At 39.7% G+C, this 23,928-nt stretch overlaps 2 protein-coding genes across 2 annotated transcripts in view; one reads left to right on the forward strand and one right to left on the reverse strand.

Annotated features, from left to right (window-relative positions):
- The window catches only part of LOC126094521 (vacuolar protein sorting-associated protein 45), a 125,351-nt gene extending 108,252 nt beyond the window's left edge, over positions 1 to 17,099 (reverse strand). The window contains exons 1-2 of the mRNA XM_049908938.1: positions 16,899 to 17,099; positions 16,618 to 16,816 (exon numbers count right to left, since the gene is read on the reverse strand). Coding sequence (XP_049764895.1) covers positions 16,618 to 16,816; positions 16,899 to 17,060 — 361 coding nt within the window. The 5' untranslated portion in view covers positions 17,061 to 17,099. The remainder of the gene's footprint in view (positions 1 to 16,617; positions 16,817 to 16,898) is intronic.
- A 10-nt stretch (positions 17,100 to 17,109) lies between these two features.
- LOC126094524 (pre-mRNA-splicing factor 38B-like) lies at positions 17,110 to 18,665 on the forward strand. Its single transcript, XM_049908940.1, has 2 exons — positions 17,110 to 17,277; positions 17,510 to 18,665. Exon 2 carries the CDS (start codon positions 17,553 to 17,555, stop codon positions 18,423 to 18,425), a length of 873 nt encoding a protein of 290 aa, XP_049764897.1. The 5' UTR covers positions 17,110 to 17,277; positions 17,510 to 17,552; the 3' UTR covers positions 18,426 to 18,665.
- Positions 18,666 to 23,928: the final 5,263 nt, after the last annotated feature.

Here is a 23,928-nt window from a genome sequence, read left to right on the forward strand (position 1 = left end):
GGGACCAAACTACCGGGTCATCAGTCCTCTTATCCACATTCAAACATGTCATGGGATAAACCATTTCCCGAAAGAGTCTTGGACAGTTAAAAGAGTAAAACTAACTGGGAACCACACTGAAAGAGAGAAAAAAAGAACCAAGACAAAAGGGGAAAACGTGCACAAAATGGAGAAAAAGCGGTAGAAGATATTAAAATAATACAGCAGATGGCCTGGGCTAGCTGACTGCAAGAGTAAAAAAAGGATGAGCTGGCCACTCAGCAACACACTAAAACATCCAGCCTAAAAGACAAGGCATAGAAACACTGACAGGGAAAAAACTAACACCAAGGTGAACAAACAGCAAAGAAACAGTGAGGAAGAGTTAAAAGGGTGGGAGGGTGAAGGCCTGGGAGAGAAGGCCAGATGCCCACTCTTAGCTTGTGTGATAAAAAACTCCTTCACAAATAAAACATAAAACTAGAGCTGCCATTGAGGCATAGTCTCCTCACACAGTAGCAGTGTGGCGGGAAGGTTAAAAGTCCACCTCAGGGAGGGTAAAATTGGGCAGACCAACAAGATGTGGGCAACTGTCAAGTGGGAACCTCAGCGACACTAAGGTGGGTTCTCACAACAGAGGTGGTGACCATGAATCATCCAAGTACGGGCAATGCGGAGCCGGCAAAGGACAACAGAGTCCCTGATAGTGGTTCACATGGAAGACCTACAAACACTCAATGTCTTCTTGATAATATGTAGTTTATTTGGTGTACTGAGGGGGTGCCATTCAGTATCCCACATCCAAAAACTTTATCGTGTAAGACCGATCAGAGATCAGTCTCCAGCATGCCAATCTCCAGAGTTGGTTTACCGGTAGCCTGTATGGCCAGCTTGTCAGCAGCTTTATTTTCCGGAATTCTGATATGTCCTGGGGTCCAAATGAAGGCCACTGAATGTCCACATTTTTTGAAGGCAGAAACAGACTCCTGGATAGTCATCACCAATGGATGGTGAGGTAAGCACTGGTCGAGAGCTTGTAGGTTGCTTAAGGAGTCATTACAGATGAGGAAGGATTCACCTGTGCCGGCGGGTATATGCTCAAAAGGATGACGGATGGCTACCAACTCTGCCGTGACAACACTGCAGCTATCCGGCAAGGAGTGCTGTTCAGTACGTTCAGCATGAGCATAAGCTAAGCCAATGCGACCATCAGCCATAAGGGTAGACTATTTCCGAGCCCTGGAACTTGCTAAGAATGGAGAAAAATTTGCGGCAGAGGGCATTAGGGTGAACCGAGTCTTTGGGGGCACACATATGTCCAGACGAAGCTGTAGCCATGACACCATCCAAGGAGGTGTAAATGAGTGGACCCAGAGGAAAGCTGGCTGAGGGAAAGACTCAATTTCAGAGAGAAGGGCTGGACAAGGACTGCAATCGGAATTCTCAATCTGGGCCACCACTGTGGGAGATGAATAACTGTGTTAGGGGAAAGGAGATGATAATTTGAAAGGTGAGGCAAACTACGAATGTGGGCAGTATGATTCGCAAGCAGTTGCCACCTGATCCACAATGGAGGAACCCCAGCTTCCACAAGGAGGCTGTTCACTGGGCTCGTTCTGAAGGTGCCCGTTGAGAGTCAAACTCTGCAGTTGTGTTCAGGGTCCAGCACCCACAAAGTTGAGGGCAATGTTGAACAATACGCCATGCTCCCACAGTAAAGAACAAGTGATTAACCATTCAGTTGTGGCAACAATGGTAGTAGTGATGACCTGATCACCTCTTTGATGTTGCCATGCAATGGAGATTCAATGGTAACAGCGGAGGTGAAGCCATCCCAGTCAGCCTCGGTAAGAGTCCATCTGGAACATCCAGGTGAGTAATGCAGGGAGAAGAACAGAGAGAGCGGAAAATGGTCACTACGACAAGTCATCGTGAGCTCTCTGGTGGATACATGGTAGAAGGCAAGGATTGCAAACTGAGAGATCAATGGCCACGTATGAGCCATATGCCACACTGGAAACAGTGTTGGCACCTGTACTTTGGAGGCAAAGATCAAGTTGAATTATCAGATCCTCGACATCTTTACCACGGCCAACCCCCACAAAGGGTTACGGGCATTAGGAGCACGCAGAAGTAGGAAAGGTGGGGGGAGTTGGGAAATTAGCGCAGCCAATACAGGGTGTGGTACTTCACCATCTGGAGGAAGGTAGACATTGCAGATGGCAATTACCTGCATTGTGTTCACCATGACAGCCACAGCTTCTGAACGTGTTTGCATGGCCACGGATGTGCTATATACAGAGGTAAGCACATAGATACAGACCCACCTAACATCCTGTTACATTCAGTATGATTTTTGTAACGCCCCCAATAGCCACGAAGGCCAAGCGTCCGCATTGCCAGAAACCAAGTTTCCTGAAGGGCAACGCAGAAAGCAGGTGGAACACTGAAAAGTTACTGTAACTCGGACAGGTGGGGGAATAAACTGCCACAGTTCCACTGGAGAATGATTCTTTCGGAAGTCTGGGAAGGCTGAAGTAACCAAGGAGACAGTTTATACCTCAGGTTCACCAGCTGCCACCGGTTGAGTATTTGTATCCATTTTCACTGCGGATGAAGCATCAGCGAGATCTACGTCCTTGGGGAACACTAAAATATCCACCTTGTCACTAGATGCAGACCTGGTAGGGAGTAGTAGTGTTGGGGCCACTGGAGCTTCCTGTTTCTTAGCAGACTACTACTTCGTCTGCTTGCCCTCAAGCTTCTCTTTAGGGGCTTGCTGAGAGGACTTCTCCAAAGTAGCTTCAGGCACTGGGGAAGACCATGAAGCCCTTCGACCAGCAGCTTGTGATTCTTTCAACCACTGGCTAGTGTCCTCTTTTGCACAGAGAGGGGGGGGAGGGCTTGGAAGGTAGAGTCCCAAGGGGCCCCTTCCGTGCAAGAGGAACCAGTGGAGGCTGTTGCTTCCCTGGCTGGGGGAAGGGTACTGATGTCCCCGGCATTTGAGGGGGGGAGGGGGGTCATTGGTTCAAATGGCTCTGAGCACTATGGGACTTGACAGCTACGGTCATCAGTCCCCTAGAACTTAGAACTACTTAAACCTAACTAACCTAAGGACATCACACACATCCATGCCCAAGGCAGGATTCGAACCTGCGACCGTAGCAGTCACACGGTTCCAGACTGCGCGCCTAGAACCGCGAGACCAGAGGGAGTGATTGCTCTCAAAATAGGCATTATGGAAGCAATGGAAGAAGAGGTGTCCCCTACCACCAAGGGGGCGGATGCATTCAGGCGGCCCTGAGGGTCCACTGTACAAGGGTAAGATATGGTGGCTACCATCACCAGTGAGGGTGATATTGGTGTAGCTGCAGCATACGAAGATGTCAAGCACATGGGGTCAACGATTCCTATTTCTGTTTAGCCTCTTGGTAAGTCAGCCTCTCCCGTTGGAGAACCGTGCAGTCTGGTGAGCAGGGATACTGGTGCTCTCCACAGCTGGCACAGGTGGGATGAGGTGAACATGAAGTATTTGGATGCAGCGGACATCCACAGTCTCTACATGATGCATTGGAATTGCATTGAGAAGACATGTACCCAAATTTCCAGCACTTAAAGCACCACATAGGGTAGGGACACACAGTTTTACATCACAAGAACTTTTCAGTAATGTACCACCCTCAAAGGCAAAGATGAAGGCACTGGTGGCAGTTTTATTATCTTTCGGTCCCCTACAGAAGCACCGGATGAAGTGAACACTCTGCATTTCTAAAATGGTGCATAGCTCATCGTTGGACTGCCAGAGAAGGTTGCAATGGAAAATAATCCCCTGGACCATATAGAGGCTCTCATGAGGGGTGACAAACAGGAATATCACCCAGCTTGTCACAAGCAAGCACTGCCTGGGGATGGGCTGGGGATGCTGTCCGAGTCAAAACTAACCCATTTCTCATTTTGGGCAACACCGCCACTTCCCCAAACTTGTCTTCCAGGTTTTCAACAAAAAATATAGGCTTAGTAGCCAGAAAGGAGTCCCCATCTGTTCTGCTGCAAACTAAATACCTTGGCAAATATGGTCCTCTCTTTTCCATAGTCCTACATTCCTCCCATGGAGTAGCTAGGGAGGGGAACGATTTAGGGTCATACTTCTCAGCATTGTAGTCTACCTTGCCCTTCTTAGAGACTGCTGGCACATTTGGTCACCAGCAAGAGATTACTTGGTCCTCTTCATTGTGGGTCATCTGTCCTGATGCCGTCCACTCCAAAGGGACTCTTCCCACGAGTGTCACCTGGTGCAATGGCTGTTGCTGGGAGCCCTGATGCCCTAAGAAGACGAGCATCTACTCTTTGGCATATGTGGGGAATTCACAGCTCAGGCATCAGCAGTGCGATCCCTGTGTTGTCAGGGATGACTACTGTGCTGGATATTGGGTGCAGAGAAATCCAATATTGTAATAGGGGTGAAAGAGGACAGTGGACAATGGAAGAAGATGTTTTACCCTGGAAGATGTCCTCACCCAAATAGCTGAACTGTGGGTTGAGTTGCAGAGTCATGACAATAAGAAGTGCAGAAGGTCTGATCGCACTATAGATATATGGTGCACCAAATAAGGCATCCCTTCCCAAATGGCCTGCACTTCTGCAGAGTTTTGCAACTGGGAGGTCAAACCCTGAAAGAAGACAGGCCGAAAAGTAGGAGACTCCTTTAAGTTGCCTTGTACAACAGGTGGAAATACCTCGGGACTATTCTAACTCAAAAACCCCCAGGGCATGGTCATAGGAACTAAAAGATATTAGGATAGAGAAATGAAAAAGAGTTATTTGTATGTGTGTTCATATTTGTCATTTATTCAATATATTTATATGTTTGTATAAAAACAGTGTTTGCTAATAGACATATTCTGACATGCAGCAGTTCATAAGAACTGTTGAATTAGAGCGCAATGTCTTAACATTAAATATTGGTGCAGAGAAGCACTTTTGTTACTCCACTTGTAGGGCAGCACATGTTAGTGACCAGAACTAATTTGCTAGACAGAACCGACATCACCCACAGCATACTCTTTCTTTGCATGTTAGAAGCCAGTAAACGGAACAGGCGACAGTCAACCGGGACAGCACAACTACAGAGTGGCCAACAGCAGAGCGGCTGCCAGCAACAGCCAACACTTCCCATAGCGGCTGAAAGCAGACTGTGGAGGAAGAAGCTTCAGAAACTGAAAGAAAGCAGCAGCCTCCCTTCACCACTTATCAGCTGTGTACAGCAGGTGGGGGTGGGTGACAGGCCACTTGCTCAAACGTAAAATTTGTTCTAGCTTTAGATTTAACATTATGATATTTTCTGTGCATTTCTCTATGTATGTAAATGAGTGACCAACTTAAGTGAATAGAAATTAATGTTGCAAACCTTACTGTATCCATACTAGAGAATTATATCGATACAACAATTTCAAATAAATATGAAATTGTAAAGTTTTGATTCTCCATCCTTTTTTTGATAATTCATGTGATACATGAATTTACACAAAAAGAAAAGAAAAATTAAGTCTTGACGACGTGATAGACATGGATGAATTTAAGTGTGAATGAGTTTTATATTTTAACACAAAAATTTTCTGTACTACTGTTAAGAGGGTGCCATTGCTACTTTGTATTTTTGTTCTTTTGGGAGTATTATCATTTAGAGTTTTCAGGTAAATTTTCAGTTTTTTCATTGGTTACCAGATAGATTTTTTTTATTTTCCAAAATTCTCATTTCCTGTAATTTGAAAAAAGTTTAGAAGTATGTAATGCTACCGATAACAATACAGTTTCTACAAATCAATGCTTGCCCTTAACCATCACTGGCAGTCCAAACCCCACAGGTGGCACAGGAATGCCCCATCATCTGCATAGAGGATCTCTCACTGCAATACACCCTTTGTTCCTGTAACCCCCCTGACCTCGAACTTTGCTACTCCCCTCCTGCTACCTATCTATTCCCTTCTATGCTCCCACCCCAGCATTACACAACCTCCCATTCAGCCAATGGGCTTACTAGTTTTCTCCCCTTTCTCTACTTGTTTCCTTTCCCACTGCCCTTTCCTCCCTTCCCAACCCCAAACCTCCCAATTGCATCTAACAGTCCTACAATGTCTCCCCCATATCCCTGCATACTCCCACAATCAGCAATTCACATTCCCCTACCACTGCCCTGCTATCCCTGCCCCTCGCCACCCCATGCTGCCTCCTTACCCCCAACAACTGTGCCAGATTGCTGCTACAGTCAGGCACAGTTGATGTCCACAATCTGCCTACAACAGCTGGAGATAGTGAACATAAGTATGTGAGTTGTGTTTTTTCTATTTCAGAAATAGGCCTTTTCACCTGGAGCTTAAACAAATAGCAGTCTTCTCACTGTGCCTGTCTGCGACTCAGTGTCTACTCTATATGGTGAGTAGCAATCTTTCTTTTTCATAATACTACTGTTATTCCAAACTGGACTGTCCATTGTTTGATACAGGAATGTTTTGGCACCTACTGATTCGATGTGCAGCAGATGGTTGGAAAGAGTTGCAGAACGAATCACAGTGTGCATATTGACGCATCAGAATGCGAAAAGTAATGGTGAACATCAATAATTGTTGATCTACATTAATTTTGTAGGAATTGAGAAAATGCATAATGTTTTACAGCAACCAGACATAATCAGCAAAAGAACAGCTAACTCAAGTGGAGTTATAAATTGTGTAAATGTTAATGTAATGTAGATAAACTTGAGATATCACTGGGATGTTTTCTAAGCATTTAAAGAATAATACATACGGTGTTTGGAACAAACTGTTCTGATTTTAAGACACCTTTCTCACTGCTTTTTAAGAGTTATTGAATAAATTATGTAGAGTACTGAAAATTATGTAGAGTACTGAAAATAGGAGTTCAATAGGGCAAACGTCACTTAGGCATACAGTTAGGAACTTTATTACTGTGATGCATTCCACGTGAATAAGGCTATCAATTTCAAGAGCCTGATATTAAACCATTATTGCAGCAAACTAAAGAAGCCAGTATCAAAGAACCAACATTAATCCAAAACTGGACTGGGGCTTTGCATGTTAGTGACTGGATGTAACTTATCATCTGGAGATTTTTGTAACACCACTCCTCCAAAGCATTGTTTCTTACATCTGTAATTCAGTTTATATTCATATTAACTGGCTCCAATGAAATGTGTCTTTGGGAATCCAGAATGCTCTCTTCAAACTTATATTCCTGATTATCTCTCAATAAATCTCTTAGGACTTTTGGGTATAGTAAATTAATTTGAAATAAACTTCCTAACGTATCTTGTTACTTATAGGTAACTTTGTATTGCTGCAATAGATTTCAATTCTTTAATATTTTGAATAGCTTTTGTCTTCTCACATGAACATCAAATATTTCCACACTGTATAATATATCAAAGAAACTCCATAGTTCCATCACGAATTGGCATTTTGCAAAATTAATTTCAGAATTATATTCTACTGCAGCTTTCAATACTGAAACATGCCACTGAAGTATCTCATCCTCCAGCTTTGCTGATACAGTATCATCTGTTTCCATAAATATGATTTCTCAAGCCAATGTCCAAAAATCAGTGTTTATAAAATATAAGAAAACTGCAGAAAAATTTGATAATCCAACTGGAACTTTCCGTAACTGGACCTGTTCTGAATGTGCCCCAAATGAGGCGTATTTTGGGCTATCCTCTTCGACACCAAATCAAAAGAATAAATTATTGAGGTCTAGTGTGCAAAACACAAGTATCTTGCAGTTTATCTAAAAGATCATCTATACGGGAGCTTGGGTAGAGATCTTTCCCAATAATTTTATTTAATTTTACAGTTGATGTAGATGTGATGCTCCCTGTTTATCTTTTTTCCCAAATACGACCTAGCTCGTGCTCACATATGAGCTTAGTTCAGCTATTCTTTGATCAGACCACACCTGGATTTTGTTACCAACAATTTCTTTCTCTTCTGGGAACAATCTTTTGGGTGTGTTATACATACAATCTTCATTCTGACACTATTTCTCTTTGTCTTTGTTGGAATGTAGTTGATCAGTTGAGACAAATTGCTGGCTAGTATTTACCTTCAATAGGTGAAATACACAGTGCCACCAACAGATACATATAAAACTAGAAGGAACACACTAACCAGCTTTTGGAACTATGTTTCTTCTTTGGGGCAGCGTGGGGGAAATGTTGAAGGTTGAAAAGGAAGGACAGGTCACTCACACCCCAAGATGAGAGAGAGGCACTTTTAGTTAACACCCTTCTGGATTGCAGCCTACTCATCATCAGCATCATCATCCCTTCACATTTTGTGTCGTTGTTAATCTTCAACTCAAGCTTTCATACACTTGATAAATAATAATAAATGCCAGTATTCATATCATTTTTGTCCTATCTACAAACAATATATTGCACATATCTCTCATCTCCTGGTTCCGAAAATGGTTATCAGTAAATGTCTTCTTAGCTTTATGTTGATTGGCAAGTAAATTCAGAAATTTCTCGTTTCAAAAATTAACTTGTATAAAGATAAAATGTAGATTGGCAGTGGCAAGAAAAGTGTTTTTGAAGGAGAGTACTTTGTTCACATTGAATTGAAATTTAAATGTTAGGAAGCCATTTCTGAAGGTACTTGTATGGAGTGTAGCCATGTGTAGAAGTGAAACATGGATGAGAAACGGTTAGGCAAGAAGAGAATAGACACTTTTGAATTGTTGTGCTACAGAAGGATGCTGAAAATTAGATGGGTTGATCACATAAGTAATGAAGAGGTACTGAATAGAATTGGGGAGAGGGGAGGTGAATATCATACAGAGACACCAGTAGATAAATATGGTAAGCAGATTCAGATGGCTGCTGGTGGCAGTAGTTATTTGGAGATGAAGGGACATGCACAGGATAGAGTAGCATGGAAAGTTGCATCAAACCAGTGTTCACACTGTTTCATGGCTTAAACTGGTGCACAGATTAAATTTTCATTTACTGTCTCAATTTTGCCTAACATTGCAATTCACAGATATTTTATCAACTTGGTTAATAACTCTTGATGATGTTCCAAAATAGCCAAAGTGAATATGTTATAATGTCTCTAAAGGGACTGAGAGTTCCACAGTCAAACTTATTTTGTCTAATTTTGGTTGTAATTCTCTGTTTTGATGATTATTTCTAATTTGTGCTGCTGATCACCATTACAATCTGAATTCTTGTAGACCCAAAATCCACACACAGTCACTACATCTTCATAGCCAAAGCAGCTCTCAAGACAGTTTGTCATTAACGTCATAGATAGAGGACCAAAACCTATGTCATTAGCTGTTCACTTGATCTCAGCTGTGCCCTCAAATTTGTAGGAAAATTTCATTACAGCTTTCACATAAACTATTTATTATTACCAGAGTTATAAACTCTACAGAAACATGAAACAAAATAACAGGACAATGCCATTCACCTTGTCTCCAAGAACAATGTGTTCACTCAGTTTGCAGAGGACTTGATATTTATATAGGTTATGTACCATCCTTGAGGCATTTCACAGATTTAAATAAAGATATTTTGATACAGTCACTGGTATCTTGTCTTTCTTTAGAGTTTTATTTATTTATTTATTTTAGGACTACAAAACAGCTGTTCATAAATTAACCCCCAAAAGGGTATTAAAAAAAGAAAATTATTTTTATACATAATCTGTACTTACATGTTGACATTACTTCTTCACAGTTACCACAAAAATTCAAAAATATTTCTTACCGTAACACCAGATTCCACATCTTCATCAAAAAATGGTGCTGTTTGGTGCTTCAGCCAATTGTTGACAGGGTCATCCAGCTCATTGTCAGACATGAAGAACTGAGTAGTCCATTAGACTTTCTTCTTCAAGAAGAGATGAGAGTTGCTTGGTGCCAAGTTCAGATTACAGAGAGTATTGAAAAATATCCCACCCAAAACGTCTGGGTTCTTCCTTCATTCGATCTGCAGTACAGGATATCAGATTGTCCTGAAGAAGAATAATTCTTTCCGTAATCATCCCACACCATTTGTTCTAGTTAACCTTTGGATTTTCATGAGTGGTCACAGTATTCTCACAAGTTTCTATCACAAAAATCTGTTTTCAAAATTCCTTTGAGATCCTACAAAACTGTAAGCATCATTTTGCAATTTGACAGCATCAGCTGGAATTTGCCAGGGTTATCGGGAGAATGAATGTGCATCCACTGAGTGGCCTGTTTTTTTAGTTTGAGAGTTCACAAATTGCACCCATGTCTCACACCCACAGCATAATTCTGTTCAGAAATTCGTCGTCCTATTCATGGTAGTACTGAAGGAATATCAAGGACAAACCCATTCTTTCAGTTTTCTGAAAGTCAGTTAGAGACTTTGGTATCCAACACACACAAAAATTATGGTACTCTTATCTCTCTGTGACAGAGTTAACAAGGGTTGTCCTTAAAATCTGAGGCACATCTTCAGAAAGTTCGAAAATTGTTAACCAATGTCTTGGACGTACAATTTCATCAACAACTGAGCATATTCCTCAATCACTTCATCTTGCTGACCTGTCTGACCAGCCTTGAATTTTCTGCACCACCCTTCACAACACCAATGCTCATAACCCCAACTCCCATAAACATGACATTTTTGGTAGCATTGATTCCTCCTGCTTGCAGGAAGCAAATGACAGCATACCTCACAATTTGTAAGAGACGCAATAACACTATTTCAGTCACCTGCTACTTATTCACTGACGAGCGCAACAAAGTGCTGACTGACAAAGTTACCTTCAAAGACTCCTTTTGCAGCCATGCAAATGCCATGAAGCTACAAGCATTCATTCGTTTTTAACAGCCATTTAAAATTTAATTTATGATTATACCTCATACACTGGCTAACACTGTCACTGGAGAATCAAAAACATTGGGAATTGTTTGTTGCAATTAGTGAGTTCCATGAACATTGCAAGAGTAGGTAGGGGAATAAAGATCCAGACAGAGCCCAGCTTTGCCTGAACAAATATAACACACTGACGTGTACCAGGTGCTTCACAGGACACCGCAACATCCTTTAGATTTCACATTACTATCAGCACTTAGTACACAATGAGGGTGACAGTTCTAACATACATTTGTAATATCATTGCAGTTCAGGCTGCTAAGCCAGTATATCCCTTTCAGCAACACTCCATGTTCTACAGGGCTCACCATTTAGAACCATCCAGAAGGTATACGAAACTTCTGGAATGCTATTGACAGACAAGAATTCCACTTCCAACATCCCGTCATTCTGAAAGACATTTGATGTCTACTAGGTTTTACCAATCACCTGCAAAAGCTCTGTGGGTACAATAGAGAAAATGAACTGTATAAATTGTTATTTGTCATTTAGTATTTTATATCCCTGGTGTCAGCAATACTAAAAAAAATATTAAAATGATAGGAATCACATGTTCACTGAAAATGTGCTAGCCACATATCAGATAAGGTGCAAGCATTACTGTACTATACATTGAATAATGTTCTTGTAAAAAGGTGAAAGCTCACACAAACTGGTGTGCACACTTCATTCTATGAATATTAGTAACCCACTAACTTACCATAAACTGACTGGCCACTGCATGAAGGAAAAGTTATGGAAGTTCTGTACAGAGAAGGGCTGTTCTGCTTTGACCAGAGATATCAGCAGCACTATTTACTACAAATTGGTTTGTTGTGCACCTCAAGGTATAGGTTAGGTTTAAAGATCATAGTTCGGTCATCAGTAAGTGAAGCCAACAAATGTGTCATAATAATCTCCACTAGCAAATGGAGATACGAGGCGGGGATGTTATATTTATTAACACCTTCAAAACTATTAAAACTTTAATATATCAGACTGCAGTAAGAATACTGAAGATTTTCATTGGGGACGTAAAGGTGGCGGCGGTGGCGGCGGCGGCGGCAGCAGCAGCAGTAGTAGTAGTAGTGGTAGTAGTAGTTGTTATTGTTGTTGTTCGAAGTCTGGTTTGATAGAGCTCTCACATAAAATGCACTTATGGTGTAAGCGATTCCAGTGTTGCTTGTTGATGTTGGCAATTTGTTTACATTGGTTGTACCAAATTGGATGATAGAACACTGCAACCAATGAGTATCACTCAATGTAACGATTTCTTTTGGCACAATATTGGAACTGATTATTTTTGTTTTTCATATGGGGAGTACCAGTACCACTTTTAGTGATTGTTATAAATTTAAAATTGTTTACTGATTTTGGTATTTCTTTGGTGACTGGATAAAGAACTAGATGTGCTTACAGACTGACCTAGCGAGTAGTCCAATGTTTAGGTTAGGATGGAATGTTATAATATGCTTGTGAGATTTTATCCCTGCTATCATCAGAATTACAAAGAATGTATGCCAGTTGACATTGTCATAAGCTTTCTCCAAATCCATGAATACTATAAAAGTAATTTTGCCTTTCTTCTGCCTGCCTTTTAATAAAAGTCACAGCATCAGTATTACTCTGTGCATTCCTAAATTTTTCTGGATCACCTGGTCTTCCCCAAGGTTGGCACCTTTCTGTTTTCCTATTCTTCTGTCTCAAATTAGTTTCAGAATTTTTCAACCAGAACTTTTAACTGATGGTTTGTTAGTATTCACACTCATCAGCACCTGCCTTCTTTGGAATTTCAATTATTACATTCTTCTTTAAGTCTGAGGTTTTTTCACATTACATTGTGGTTGACTCTTCCAAGGATCTCAATATTTCTGAGATAATGTCATTTACTCCAAGCAACTTGTTTCCTCTTAGACCTTTCACTGTTCTGTCACATTCTTCTTACAGTATTGTATACCCCAACTCATTTTCATCTACTCCCCCTTCCGTTTCTATGATATTCCTTTAAGTTCACTTCCCTTATACAGGATGGGGCATTTAAAACAGTTTTGGGAAATATATAGGAAACTACACATCATATTACAAAAAAAGGCTGTAATAACAGTTGTTCCTCTTGAAGCGGGACATCCAATGACACTACAGTTGATGCTCCTACTCCACCTCCAGGAGGTGTGACGGGTGCCCAATTTGAAATCTTCAATTGGAACTCCCAATTTTTATGGCAAATTCAGATTCTCTGGAGAAAATACATAACTTTTGTATGGGGCAATTTTATTGTTGTGCGAGAGATGGTGCTGTAATCAACACAAATCAGAACAGGTTACAATTCATTGAAACACGATAGTATCTCAGGAAATTACCCAATAGATTAGGATCCCAGCAGAGTACAAGGGCAGTATTCTTACATTTTGTAATGCAACATGGGTGTTTTATAGAAAATTAATGTGATTCTTGAGAACATAACACATTACATTGTCCACATTATTGGTACAATAACTCACCAATGGTGTCAAAGTGGGAAACGGTTAGAATAGGTTATCAGCTTGTTTATCAATGCAGTAACAACTACATTTAGTGTTACCCAGGAACAACGATGTTGATGTAGTACACTTTTGTTTCATTCAGTGTCCTTTTTTAATGAGTCCCCTTGCCTCTCACCCTCAGGGTGCTTGTGTTGGCTGAATTCCATTGACTCTCGCCCTCGGGGTGCTGGTCTTAGGTGCATCCCCTTGCCTCTCACAAATCTTCATGTTTTACTCAAGCAAATAGTGTTTGAAATGGTGCCTGCTCACAGAAGTATACCTCACAACCTTATTTCTGAAAGAAAATCCTACAGCTCAAAGTTTTTCTTCACTAATTTTTGCACATTCAGTGATAATTCCCAGCTACATATCTGCACAGGTTGTTGGAATGTCTGGGTAACATTTCTCCTTTGGCATTCCCCACAGGAAAAAAAAAAAAAAAAAAAAAAAAAAAAAAAAAAAAATCTGGAGGTGTAATGGTGCAGGCCACTCATGAGGGCCTCCACATCCAAGCCGTCGGCCAGGATAGTTTCGATTCAGAACTTTACGAGATGTCCACAAATAATGTGCTTGACAGCCATCATCTTGAAACAACATATCCATTCTTGTTTAAAGTGGGACATCTTTCAGAAGTATTGGCAAAATATTATCTAAAATGTCGCCATTCACATTACTGTCTATAAAGCATGGGCCAATTATCCGAAACCTATTACAGTGATCCAGGGGTGTTGAAGCTCAACTTCACTTAACTGGTGGGGGTTCCCCACTTCCCCATAATGCATATTGTGCCGATTCACATGAATACAATTCGTAAACGTTGCTTCATCAGAGAAAACACCTGAGAATGAAAATCATCACTGGCTGCTAGTTTTTGTATTGAAATGCAAAAGTTCAAGCGGCTTTGAAAGTCGCCCCATTCTACTAAGGATTGATGCAATGGGTGGTATATGTGTTCATGCACTTTGCTGCGAAATTCCTGCAACTCATGCAATTTCCCTCGAACTATTTGAGCATGTACAACAGTTAGAGCCAAAACATCCACTCAGCATTTTCGTTCACCACGGGCTGTGATCGGATTCTTCGTGTGGGTTGAACACTTACAGTAGCAGTAAAAATTGGCTAATACTGCAAAATGTTGTTGCTGAAAGAAATTCTTCTCTGGGAACGGGTTCACATACCATCGACAAGCTTCTCCTACATGCCTATTTGACACACAGTATGAAGCAACAATGTCCATCCCTCTGCAATCGTCAACATTGTTGCACAAGTAGGAAGTGAGCTGCAACAACTTCACACTGCTGTTTCCTTATCCATAACTCGTGGTATATCCACAGTTGTGCTTAACACAATGGAACTATAGCCTTGTACCTAGGTGTTGCAGAAACAGTGAGTCCGACCGTGGACTGTGAAGCATGTTCGCCATCTGTGCATAACAGTTGGCTATTTGAATGGTAAAAAATGTTTAGCAGACAATACATACTTAACATTCCCTTATCACTTTTCAACTGTGTGTGTGTGTGTGTGTGTGTGTGTGTGTGTGATATTCCTTCAACTTTCAGCTTTCCCTTCTTTGCTTGGTACTGGCTTGCCAACTGCACTCTTGATATTCATTCATATAGCTGCCCTTCTTTTTATTTATTTATTTACATTTTTTTTCAGAAAAGGCCACTCTAAATTTTTCTGCAGGCAACATTTATCTTTACCTTGATTAGGCTTGCTTCTATAGTCTTGCATTTGTCCTCTCCTATTTAGCCTTTTGCACTTCTTGTCAATCTCCTTTATTAATCTGTATTCCCTGTTGCCCATCTCATTTCCTGTATTTTTATATTTTCTTCTTTTGTCAATTACATTCAATTTCTCAAGCATTATCCAAAGGTTTCAAACAGGCAATCCATGTTCTCCTGTTTTTCCTTCTCTTCCTTTTCCTATTATTCTGCTTTCAAATTCTCTCTGAATAACTTCTTTCATCTCATCATACGTTTTTTCACACTCTTCATCATCTACAGAGCTAGTTGGCATATAAACTTTTACAATGGTAGTGTTGTTCACTACACTATTCATAGTAGCTTACCTGCATTCCTATTTTCTTATTCATTATTAGGTTATTCCTGAATTACTTCTATTTGATTTTGTATTCATAACCCTGTACTCACCTGACTTCAAACTTATTCATCCCGGGACCAAACTTCACCAATTCCCACTGCATCTAACTTCGATCTATTCATTTCTCTTTTTGAATTTTCTAACCCTACCTACCCAATTAAGGGATCTAGCATCCGACAATCTGATCCATAGAACGACAGTTTATTTTCCTAATGACATCTCTTTAAGAGCTCCTACCAGATGATCTGAATGGAAGACTATTTTGCCTCCAGATTTTACCACAGAGGATATCATCATTTATACATACAGTAGATACACAGGCTCTTGGCAAATGTAACAGCTGTAGTTTCCTTTTGCTTTCAGCTATTCACACTACCAGCATAGCATGGCCCTGTCAGCTAGCATTACAAGACCAAATAAATAAATCAGCCAGACTCCCCTCCCTGCAACTACTGAAAAAGGCTGCTGCTTCATTTCAGGAAACATACGTTTACCTGGCATCTCCAGGGGTATCCCTCCAATACAGTTGCACCTACAATATGGCCATCCCACCTCAGCAAGCACCATTGCTGGTGGCGATGGAATACAACTAAAGAATGCACAATATATAGCCTATAAAAGAAAGATGGGAAGAACAGTTCTAAACTGCTTTTCAGTGCCTGCTGGATTACAGTAGTCTAGATAAAATCTGATTTGAAAATTATATGATATTCCACACTTCCATAATAAGCAGATCAATGAACACTATAACAGTTTCAGAAATAACACACTTAGAAGCAATTATGTAGCTTTGGCTGCTAACACGAAGTAGGGGCCTATATAATATTTGGATGCAGAGCAATTTGCTTTCCAATGCAAAATCCAGAAACTGATGGTACAGTCATCTTCCCGCAGAAAAGTATAGTCTTAATTTGTTCATATGTCATGTCTTAAATAATGCAACAAACTAAACTGATCTACATTCCTGTCTCAAAATAAAATGAGGAAACTTTGTTTGCTTTACAAAAGGGCAGTCATCCTCTGCAGACATAGTTTCACTGTTGGAAGCAAATAGTTCTCAATATTGATAAATAAACAACGAAGATCGTGTCATCAAAACAATGTACTTACAAATGTAATAAGCGCCGTACTGCGGATTTCTAAGCTCTCTTTCAAGAAATGAAAGGTTTTCTTTCGTTGGTCGGATAAATACTATACACTTCAAGTGTCTCATTGGTTCATAGGCGCTTCCAGAATCAATCCTTTCGAACAGGTACACCTCTTTCCTTAGTATCTCCGACTGCCCGAATACCATGCTCACGATTCCAGTCTGGGAACACATATATGAGAGAGGTAAGCTCCAAAAGTAAGTAGCCGATTATTCAATGTTTACCAAACGCCAGTAAATATACCGTGTGTTTGTCCATCAGAAGTATTTTCATTCCTGGGCCACTTTCTTCGGTCATTCGCGTAATGTATAGCCTAACAGCTGCAACGACGTTCATTTTTATTAAATTATTAGAATTATATACTTGTGTACAAGAAACTACAAACTCAACATCATCACAGCTCATAACATCCGCTCCCACTCACGAGCTGTCATTATTGTTGATATCGCTGAAGACCTTTGAGGAGGTAGAAGTGCTTTGGCTGGGCATATATTGATGTATAAAAATACGCCTCCATAAGTTTCCGTTTTCCGAAGGATAATATAAAGTTAATATTGAGCCACATGCAAGAAAATGTGGTAGACTAGTCATTCAAGTGTTGCTGTATTTATATTCATGTAAGGTAAGAAAACAATTTGTTTTATTGTTTCTAGCACAAAACTTCCGTGTTGCGTGTTTACAAAGGCGCCCTATAAGTAATGTTTTTAATATCAACGTGCATTATTCGGCTAATGTTACTTGAATGTAATTATGATATCTGTAATTATTTTATTGGTCACAGGTAGTACCGTTTGCCAGTTAGGAAAGTAGGCCTACCATTTCCCACTGCAAAATATCTTTTTTTTTTTTTTTAGGTGCAGTAACAGCTCTACTTCTTTTCACTGAAGATTATTGAATATGGATGGTCAGCAAGTGTGTAATGATTCGAAGGTGTACAAAAAATCCACATCGAAAGAAGAGAAGAAAAACAACGTATTGCAACTGTGGGGAAACGAACGTACAATGAATTTAAACCCACTCATCTTGGAAAACATACGAACTTCGTATTACTTTAAAGTGAATCTTCGCAAGTTGAAAACGTACCACGAAGTCGTCGATGAAATTTATTACAGAGTTGGTCACCTAGAACCGTGGGAAAAAGGAAGCCGAAACACAACTGGGTTAACGGCACTGTGTGGAGGTGTTAGAGGGGTTGGTGCGGGAGGGATTGTATCATCAGCTTACTGCTTACTGTATAAAATGTTTACGTTAAAAATGACTCGAAAACAGGTCAATGGTTTGATTACTCACCCTGATTCCCCTTACATTAGAGGTTTAGGTTTTATGTATATCAGATACACACAGCCTCCACAAGACTTATGGGAATGGTTCGAGCCATTTTTAAACGACAAAGAAGAAATTGATGTAAAGGCAGGAGGGGGTCACGTCATGACAATAGGAGATATGTTAAAAAGATTTCTGACAAAACTGCAATGGTTTTCCACATTCTTCCCACGAATTCCGCAGCCAATACAACAGACGATCGATAGGAAATTACCGGTGCTGACGACAAGGACACGAAACGAATTTCGGGGCAATGCAACGACTCGGCGTAATTCTTTTAAGGAATATCATACAGCTGCAAAACCAGAAAAGGAAAAGGCCGCCATTTCCTCGAATTTGTGTAATTCAGAGAAAGAAAGTTCAGCTAGTTCCAAGAAAAGGCGACATTCATTTGAATACAACGTCCATAATACAAATAGAAGAGCAAAGGAAAGAAGGTGTAATTAACAATGTATAAATTAATGAAAAATTTTGCTGTCACATTTCGTTGCACTGTGAACATGTAAAGGGCTCATTTGACAATTTAAAGACATGTACCTGGCAATGACCAAGTGAATTACTTGCGCTCGATATTGAAAGTATATAGAACCATATTCTTGAAAGCCTAAAGAAAATGTGTTGTCACTGTAGACTGTAGTGGGATTTAATTCCCGTACTAGGAAATTGTGTTGTTTTTTACAAACATTTGTAGAGAAAAAATGCTGTTGGCTGAAGCCAGAACATGAGATTGTAAGTTTTTTTGCAATAAATATCTGACTCATTGAAAGCGCCGGTATACAAGTTTGTTTTAAGCAAGTGTGGACTTGTTTGTTCTAACAAACAATGCAAATGCAGATTGGGAGATAAGAGATGTTACCGCAAATAGGTTATTCAGAATTGTGTTCTTTTTATGGTACTTCAAATATGCTGTAGTCTTTATAACGTTACACCTGCAATCCTATATAGCGCTCATCCTTCCCTGGTCCTCAGTTTGGTATCTTGGATGCATGAACTCATCAGGCAAAATATTAAATATCTCACGTATTTACTACGGCCAAAATATGATAATTGCTCCCACAGGTACTGCTGAGTGCTTCATACACTAACGGCACATTTATCTTAGTCTTTTGGCAATTTTTAAGTCTTCCTGTAACAGCTATTAGGCCCTATGTGTTACCTATTAGTTCGCACGTGGAGTAAAACAATCAGCGCATTTGCCAACAAGACATGGTACCATGTATCCATGTCTAATATTTTGAACTGTGTTTGAAAATTCAGTCCATATCGTAGTTGTACACAAAATAACAACGCGTTTATGCCGTGTGCTCTGACATTCAGCGTTATCTGTGCTTAATTTTGCTCATAAAATGCTGAACAGGAGGGGATGAAGAACTTCAAAATTTCCTAGCACGACTGAATTAGGCCTACAATACGAGGGGAATGTATTTTCCGACATTGTGAATTACGTTTAGTAAGCTCTACATTATATTTACCCTACAAAATGGTACACAAGTTTTATTGTTGAATTGGAATCTGATTCATACCGGTAAGTATTCAGACGACAATTAGGACAAAAAATATGTTTCATTGCTCTGATACGTGTATGAACGCCCGGTCAACAGAAGAAACATTGAATCCTATTACTGCTATCTATGCGAATCTTGAGGTTCTCCCGATGTACGTTGAAAATGACAGAGGGCTCACAGTCGAAACATTGGAGGTTGTAGATGGTAGTACCCGGCTACATTTTCATTAGGTCATTTAACCCTCCGTCTGCCACAATCGACCCGACAGGCACAGCTGACGTGTTTACGCTCCCCTCTCTCGGGCGGCGTGGGCTTTCTCCGCCGCTATAGTACCTTCCTATCTTCAGGTGCTGTTTACAGCAGGCATCACCAGTTCGGATGCTATCTTTGTGGAGAGCCTGTGTGACATTCATGGCCACTCAAGTTTGTTACACCCGATTACATCCCACTTACTGAGCCTCGTATTTTTGTTCTTATTCATCAAAGCTGTTATTTTGCCCATTTGAGGGATAAGTAATGTCAGTTTTGTGAAAATATATAGTATTTTTAGTTCTCAGGCTCATTGTGCCAGAACACGTAATTATCCTGGTATTCTCTTTTTTACACACCGGATTATGCAGGGATGTGGCTTGGAATTACTATAATTTGTCTAACTCATGTCATCTCGAGAAATGCAGGATTTAATGAATTGCAGTGACGAGGAAGACTCTACATTGTCTGATGGTTTTGCTTATGGGAGGCAACCAAATCACATCGTATTATTTGCCTGAGGACAACATTGCTGTTGCGTGAGACATCGTGTAGTACAAGTTATATCTTCAGAGAATACAATGTTTTAAGAGAATATAATGTTAAATATTTAATTTATGTTAATGTCAATTTCCAGTTTATTACACAGCTTATGTTGTACAGCATTTAGTTCACATTATAATTAAATTATATAGCCGTTTACACTACCAGTATTGCATATGAATTTTGCTCAAAATTCCACCACAATTTTAAATTTATTCTGTGGTAGTTCCTTAACACTTTGCGGTACATTGTTTTGGTCTTGAATAATCTAGTCCAGGGTCAGTTACGAAGTTTCTTGCTCATGGTATCATAAGTATGGACATTAGCCCCAATTTTATATGGACATGCATCCTCTTTGGCATAGATAAGAACTTGGGAGTATGAACAAGCTAGGAACAGTAAGCGTTTTGTATTCGGTGAAGTATTTTTTGCAGGAAGTTATGTTTTGTAGACAAAATGCGTCTGATTATTTTCTTCTGTCAAAGGAAGACTTTTTAGCTCCAGCAGAGTTTTCCCAAGGTATTATCCCATAATCTTTCTGCAGCTTAGGGCTACAATCATACAATAATGTTTAAATGAAAGTTCCGCCATTTATTCTACTGTAAAATCATAATTTAGGGCTTTGGCATTTTTCAGCTGCCACGTTGAAAAGATTTGGGCCTATAGGCATAATGTTTGTTACCTACTTTCTAGTACATTGTATTTTTCATACATTCTGTACACACACACACACACATCATGTCAAATGATGGAACTTTCATTCAAACATTATTATCCCATAGTCAAAGGTGTATGAAAATGCATAACTGGTCATTAGGAGGAGATCTTGGTTGACAGCTCTTTAATTTTCTGTCAGGTACACTACTCTTGACTATTTATTGCAAACTTCTTCTGTACATAACTTATCTAGGGATGCCTAATAATTTCACTGACTTTTCCTTGGGATTGGCAGGTCTGTATTAAGATTGCTGAGAGAGAAAAGTACATGTTCTGTTTTATTATCCTTCCACCACTGAACTGCCTGTTTCATCAAGATGTCATTCATTTGTACTGTGGCCATTTCAACTGTGTGATAGGTAATAAAAGTCGTTTCATTTTCATACATCATTGCTTTACATGACATAAGACTTGGCAAGTCATTTACTTAAATGAGACTGATTTGATAAGTCTGATAAAAAAGCGAGAAAAATATTTGTTTTACAAGCAACTGACCTTACTTCTTGACATTGACCCTTTGAGGGTCACAAACATGGTCTTGCATTACTGTATCATGGATTTTGTCGGTGGTTTTCTTTGTGGTTATCTTAACTGGATGACCAAGCCCGCTTCATCTTTGGTGCATGTCTGACCATGTTTAAATTCATTAATCCAAAAGTAAATGGTTTTTAATGATAGTGTAGAGTCCATGTGAACTTTATCCAATTCTCTTTTGATTTGCATGACAGTCCAACCCTTCAAATGAAAATGTTTAATAAAAGCACAAAACTCAGTTTCCTCCATTTTCAATTGGAGTCGATACATGACTTACTCAGACAGCTGTCAACAATGAACTGTACACTGTACTTTGTTGAAATTCTTTATACGATCTTTGATATAACGAAGCTTATCAACCATGAGTGCACGTCAAAAATGTTCGATTCTTTCATGGAAATTCGGCAGACTTATCAAAACACCCTCGTATAGCGAACATGAAAAGTCACAGTGCAAAATGTTGTGGGAATCTATATCTCACATTCAGAAAATCAGATTTTTTGCTTCTGTTTAGGGTTACCATTTGTTTTCTGTTAGCTAAATATGACCTTAAAACTACTAATGTTCTATTTTGTATATTAAGATACTATGTTAACCAGTGCTGAAGGTCTTGATAAGATCAAGGCTGTGGTAATACTGTGTTGTTTATTTTCAAACCCTTGTAAGAAAGGTAACACAACGTCCTGAATTGCCTTAATTGTAAACAGTTCCTTTTGATACCCATATTCGGCTTTGTTTAAGATATTTTTTCTTTAAAAAAATCATTCAGTTGGTTTTTCACTATTGCTTCAATAATTTTTGATACTATTGCCACTGTCCCAATAGGCCTATAGTTTTCAGGTGATCTTCTATCTCATTTCCTTTTATACAGAGGCAAGAGAATGGTTAACTTCAACTTGTCTGCAAATAGACCTCAGGTTTATAAGGAAATTCAAGGGCTTCCTGCTTGTATTTACTACTTTTTAAGGATAAAGTTAGACAAATCAAAGATATCCTCAGCTTGGAGACAATACTGTTATATCATTAGGCTAAGTAATTTTCCATCAAAAAGTTTCTAAACCCATGTGACATTGATTGTCACGACAAGGTGGAAGAATGCAAAGGCAAATTAGTAAAAGTATGTCCACATGATGCCACTTTCCTCTTGCGCTATCACAAATGTGCGCGAATACAAGCACATACACAAAAATTAATGGAAAGAATGTGCATATGCACACGTATTCTTCTGTCCCCAATTGCTTCATTATGCAAGCAATCAGCTATGCATCCCTTTCTTTGCCGGGGAGTATATGCTGTGTAATGAAAATGCGGTAGGAAAAAAAAACCACAATAGAGACTTCAGGTAAAAAATATCTAAATGATAGAGATATGAGAACTACTATGTAATCGTGATGTTTTGTTTTCAAATTTGGGTGATCACACCGAGATTTTAGATTTTCTGCTTGGGAAACTGCAGCGATAAGAAAGCTGATAACATTTCGTTACCTGGAAACCACTGACTCATATACCAGTTCAAACTGTTTATTTTCCATTTCAAGACAAAGGATTTAAATGATTATTCCTGTAACTGATAAATACTTAATAGAGGTACTTAGTCGTTATGTGAGGGTTAATTGGCTTTCAATACGTCATTTGTATTTTATGCTTAAAAAAAAGTTGTTTACACAACTTTAATCATAAAAGATTATACGGGGCAAAGAAAAAATGCCTCACTTGGCAGTTGGCTTGCGATTCCTAATCCCAATTCCAGACAAAAGAGTAGAGCAAAACCTAGTCCCGCCAACAGACTTAAAAGAACAGCGATCAAAAAAAAAAAAAACAAAAAAACAAGGCTCTGGCAACGCTGTAACTAAGTGCAGCGTGGTCCAGAACAGGTAACATGAATTCTGCCCTGTGCTGCAGCTGTCCCATTAGCTCAATGCCGGCAAGGTAGCTCAGCGTGTTTGGTCAGAAAGCTGGTTGGCTTCTGTAATAAAAAACTGAGTGGAAGGATCAACAAACGAACTTTAACGGATGTCATGTAACGTTCGCAACATCCAAACCCAACGATCAACAACGAACAAAAATGCAAAAAAAAAAAAAAAAAAAAAAAACTGAGACAAGGCAATGTCTGGGGAATGGATATGCAGTCTCCCTGACGTTCGAGGAACATTTGCTCCAAAAGCGTTTTTCTTTTTTTTAATTTAAAGCATGTAATTGTAAGTGAGTAAGATGTATGAGACAGGCGAAATTCTCTCAGACTTCAAGAAGAATGTAGTAATTCCAATCCCAAAGAAAGCAGGTGTTGACAGATGCGAAAATTACCGAACTATCAGTTTAATAAGTCACAGCTGCAAACTACTAACTCGAATTCTTTACAGACGAATGGAAAAACTGGTAGAAGCCATCCTCAGGGAAGATCA

This window comes from Schistocerca cancellata, chromosome 8 (assembly GCF_023864275.1).
Source record: "Schistocerca cancellata isolate TAMUIC-IGC-003103 chromosome 8, iqSchCanc2.1, whole genome shotgun sequence".
In the NCBI taxonomy this organism is placed as follows: domain Eukaryota; kingdom Metazoa; phylum Arthropoda; class Insecta; order Orthoptera; family Acrididae; genus Schistocerca; species Schistocerca cancellata.

What these genes read in the sequence shown, in the direction of transcription:
- LOC126094524 (XM_049908940.1), top strand. Translation starts at nt 17,553, where the DNA reads ATGGATGGTCAGCAAGTGTGTAATGATTCGAAGGTGTACAAAAAATCC.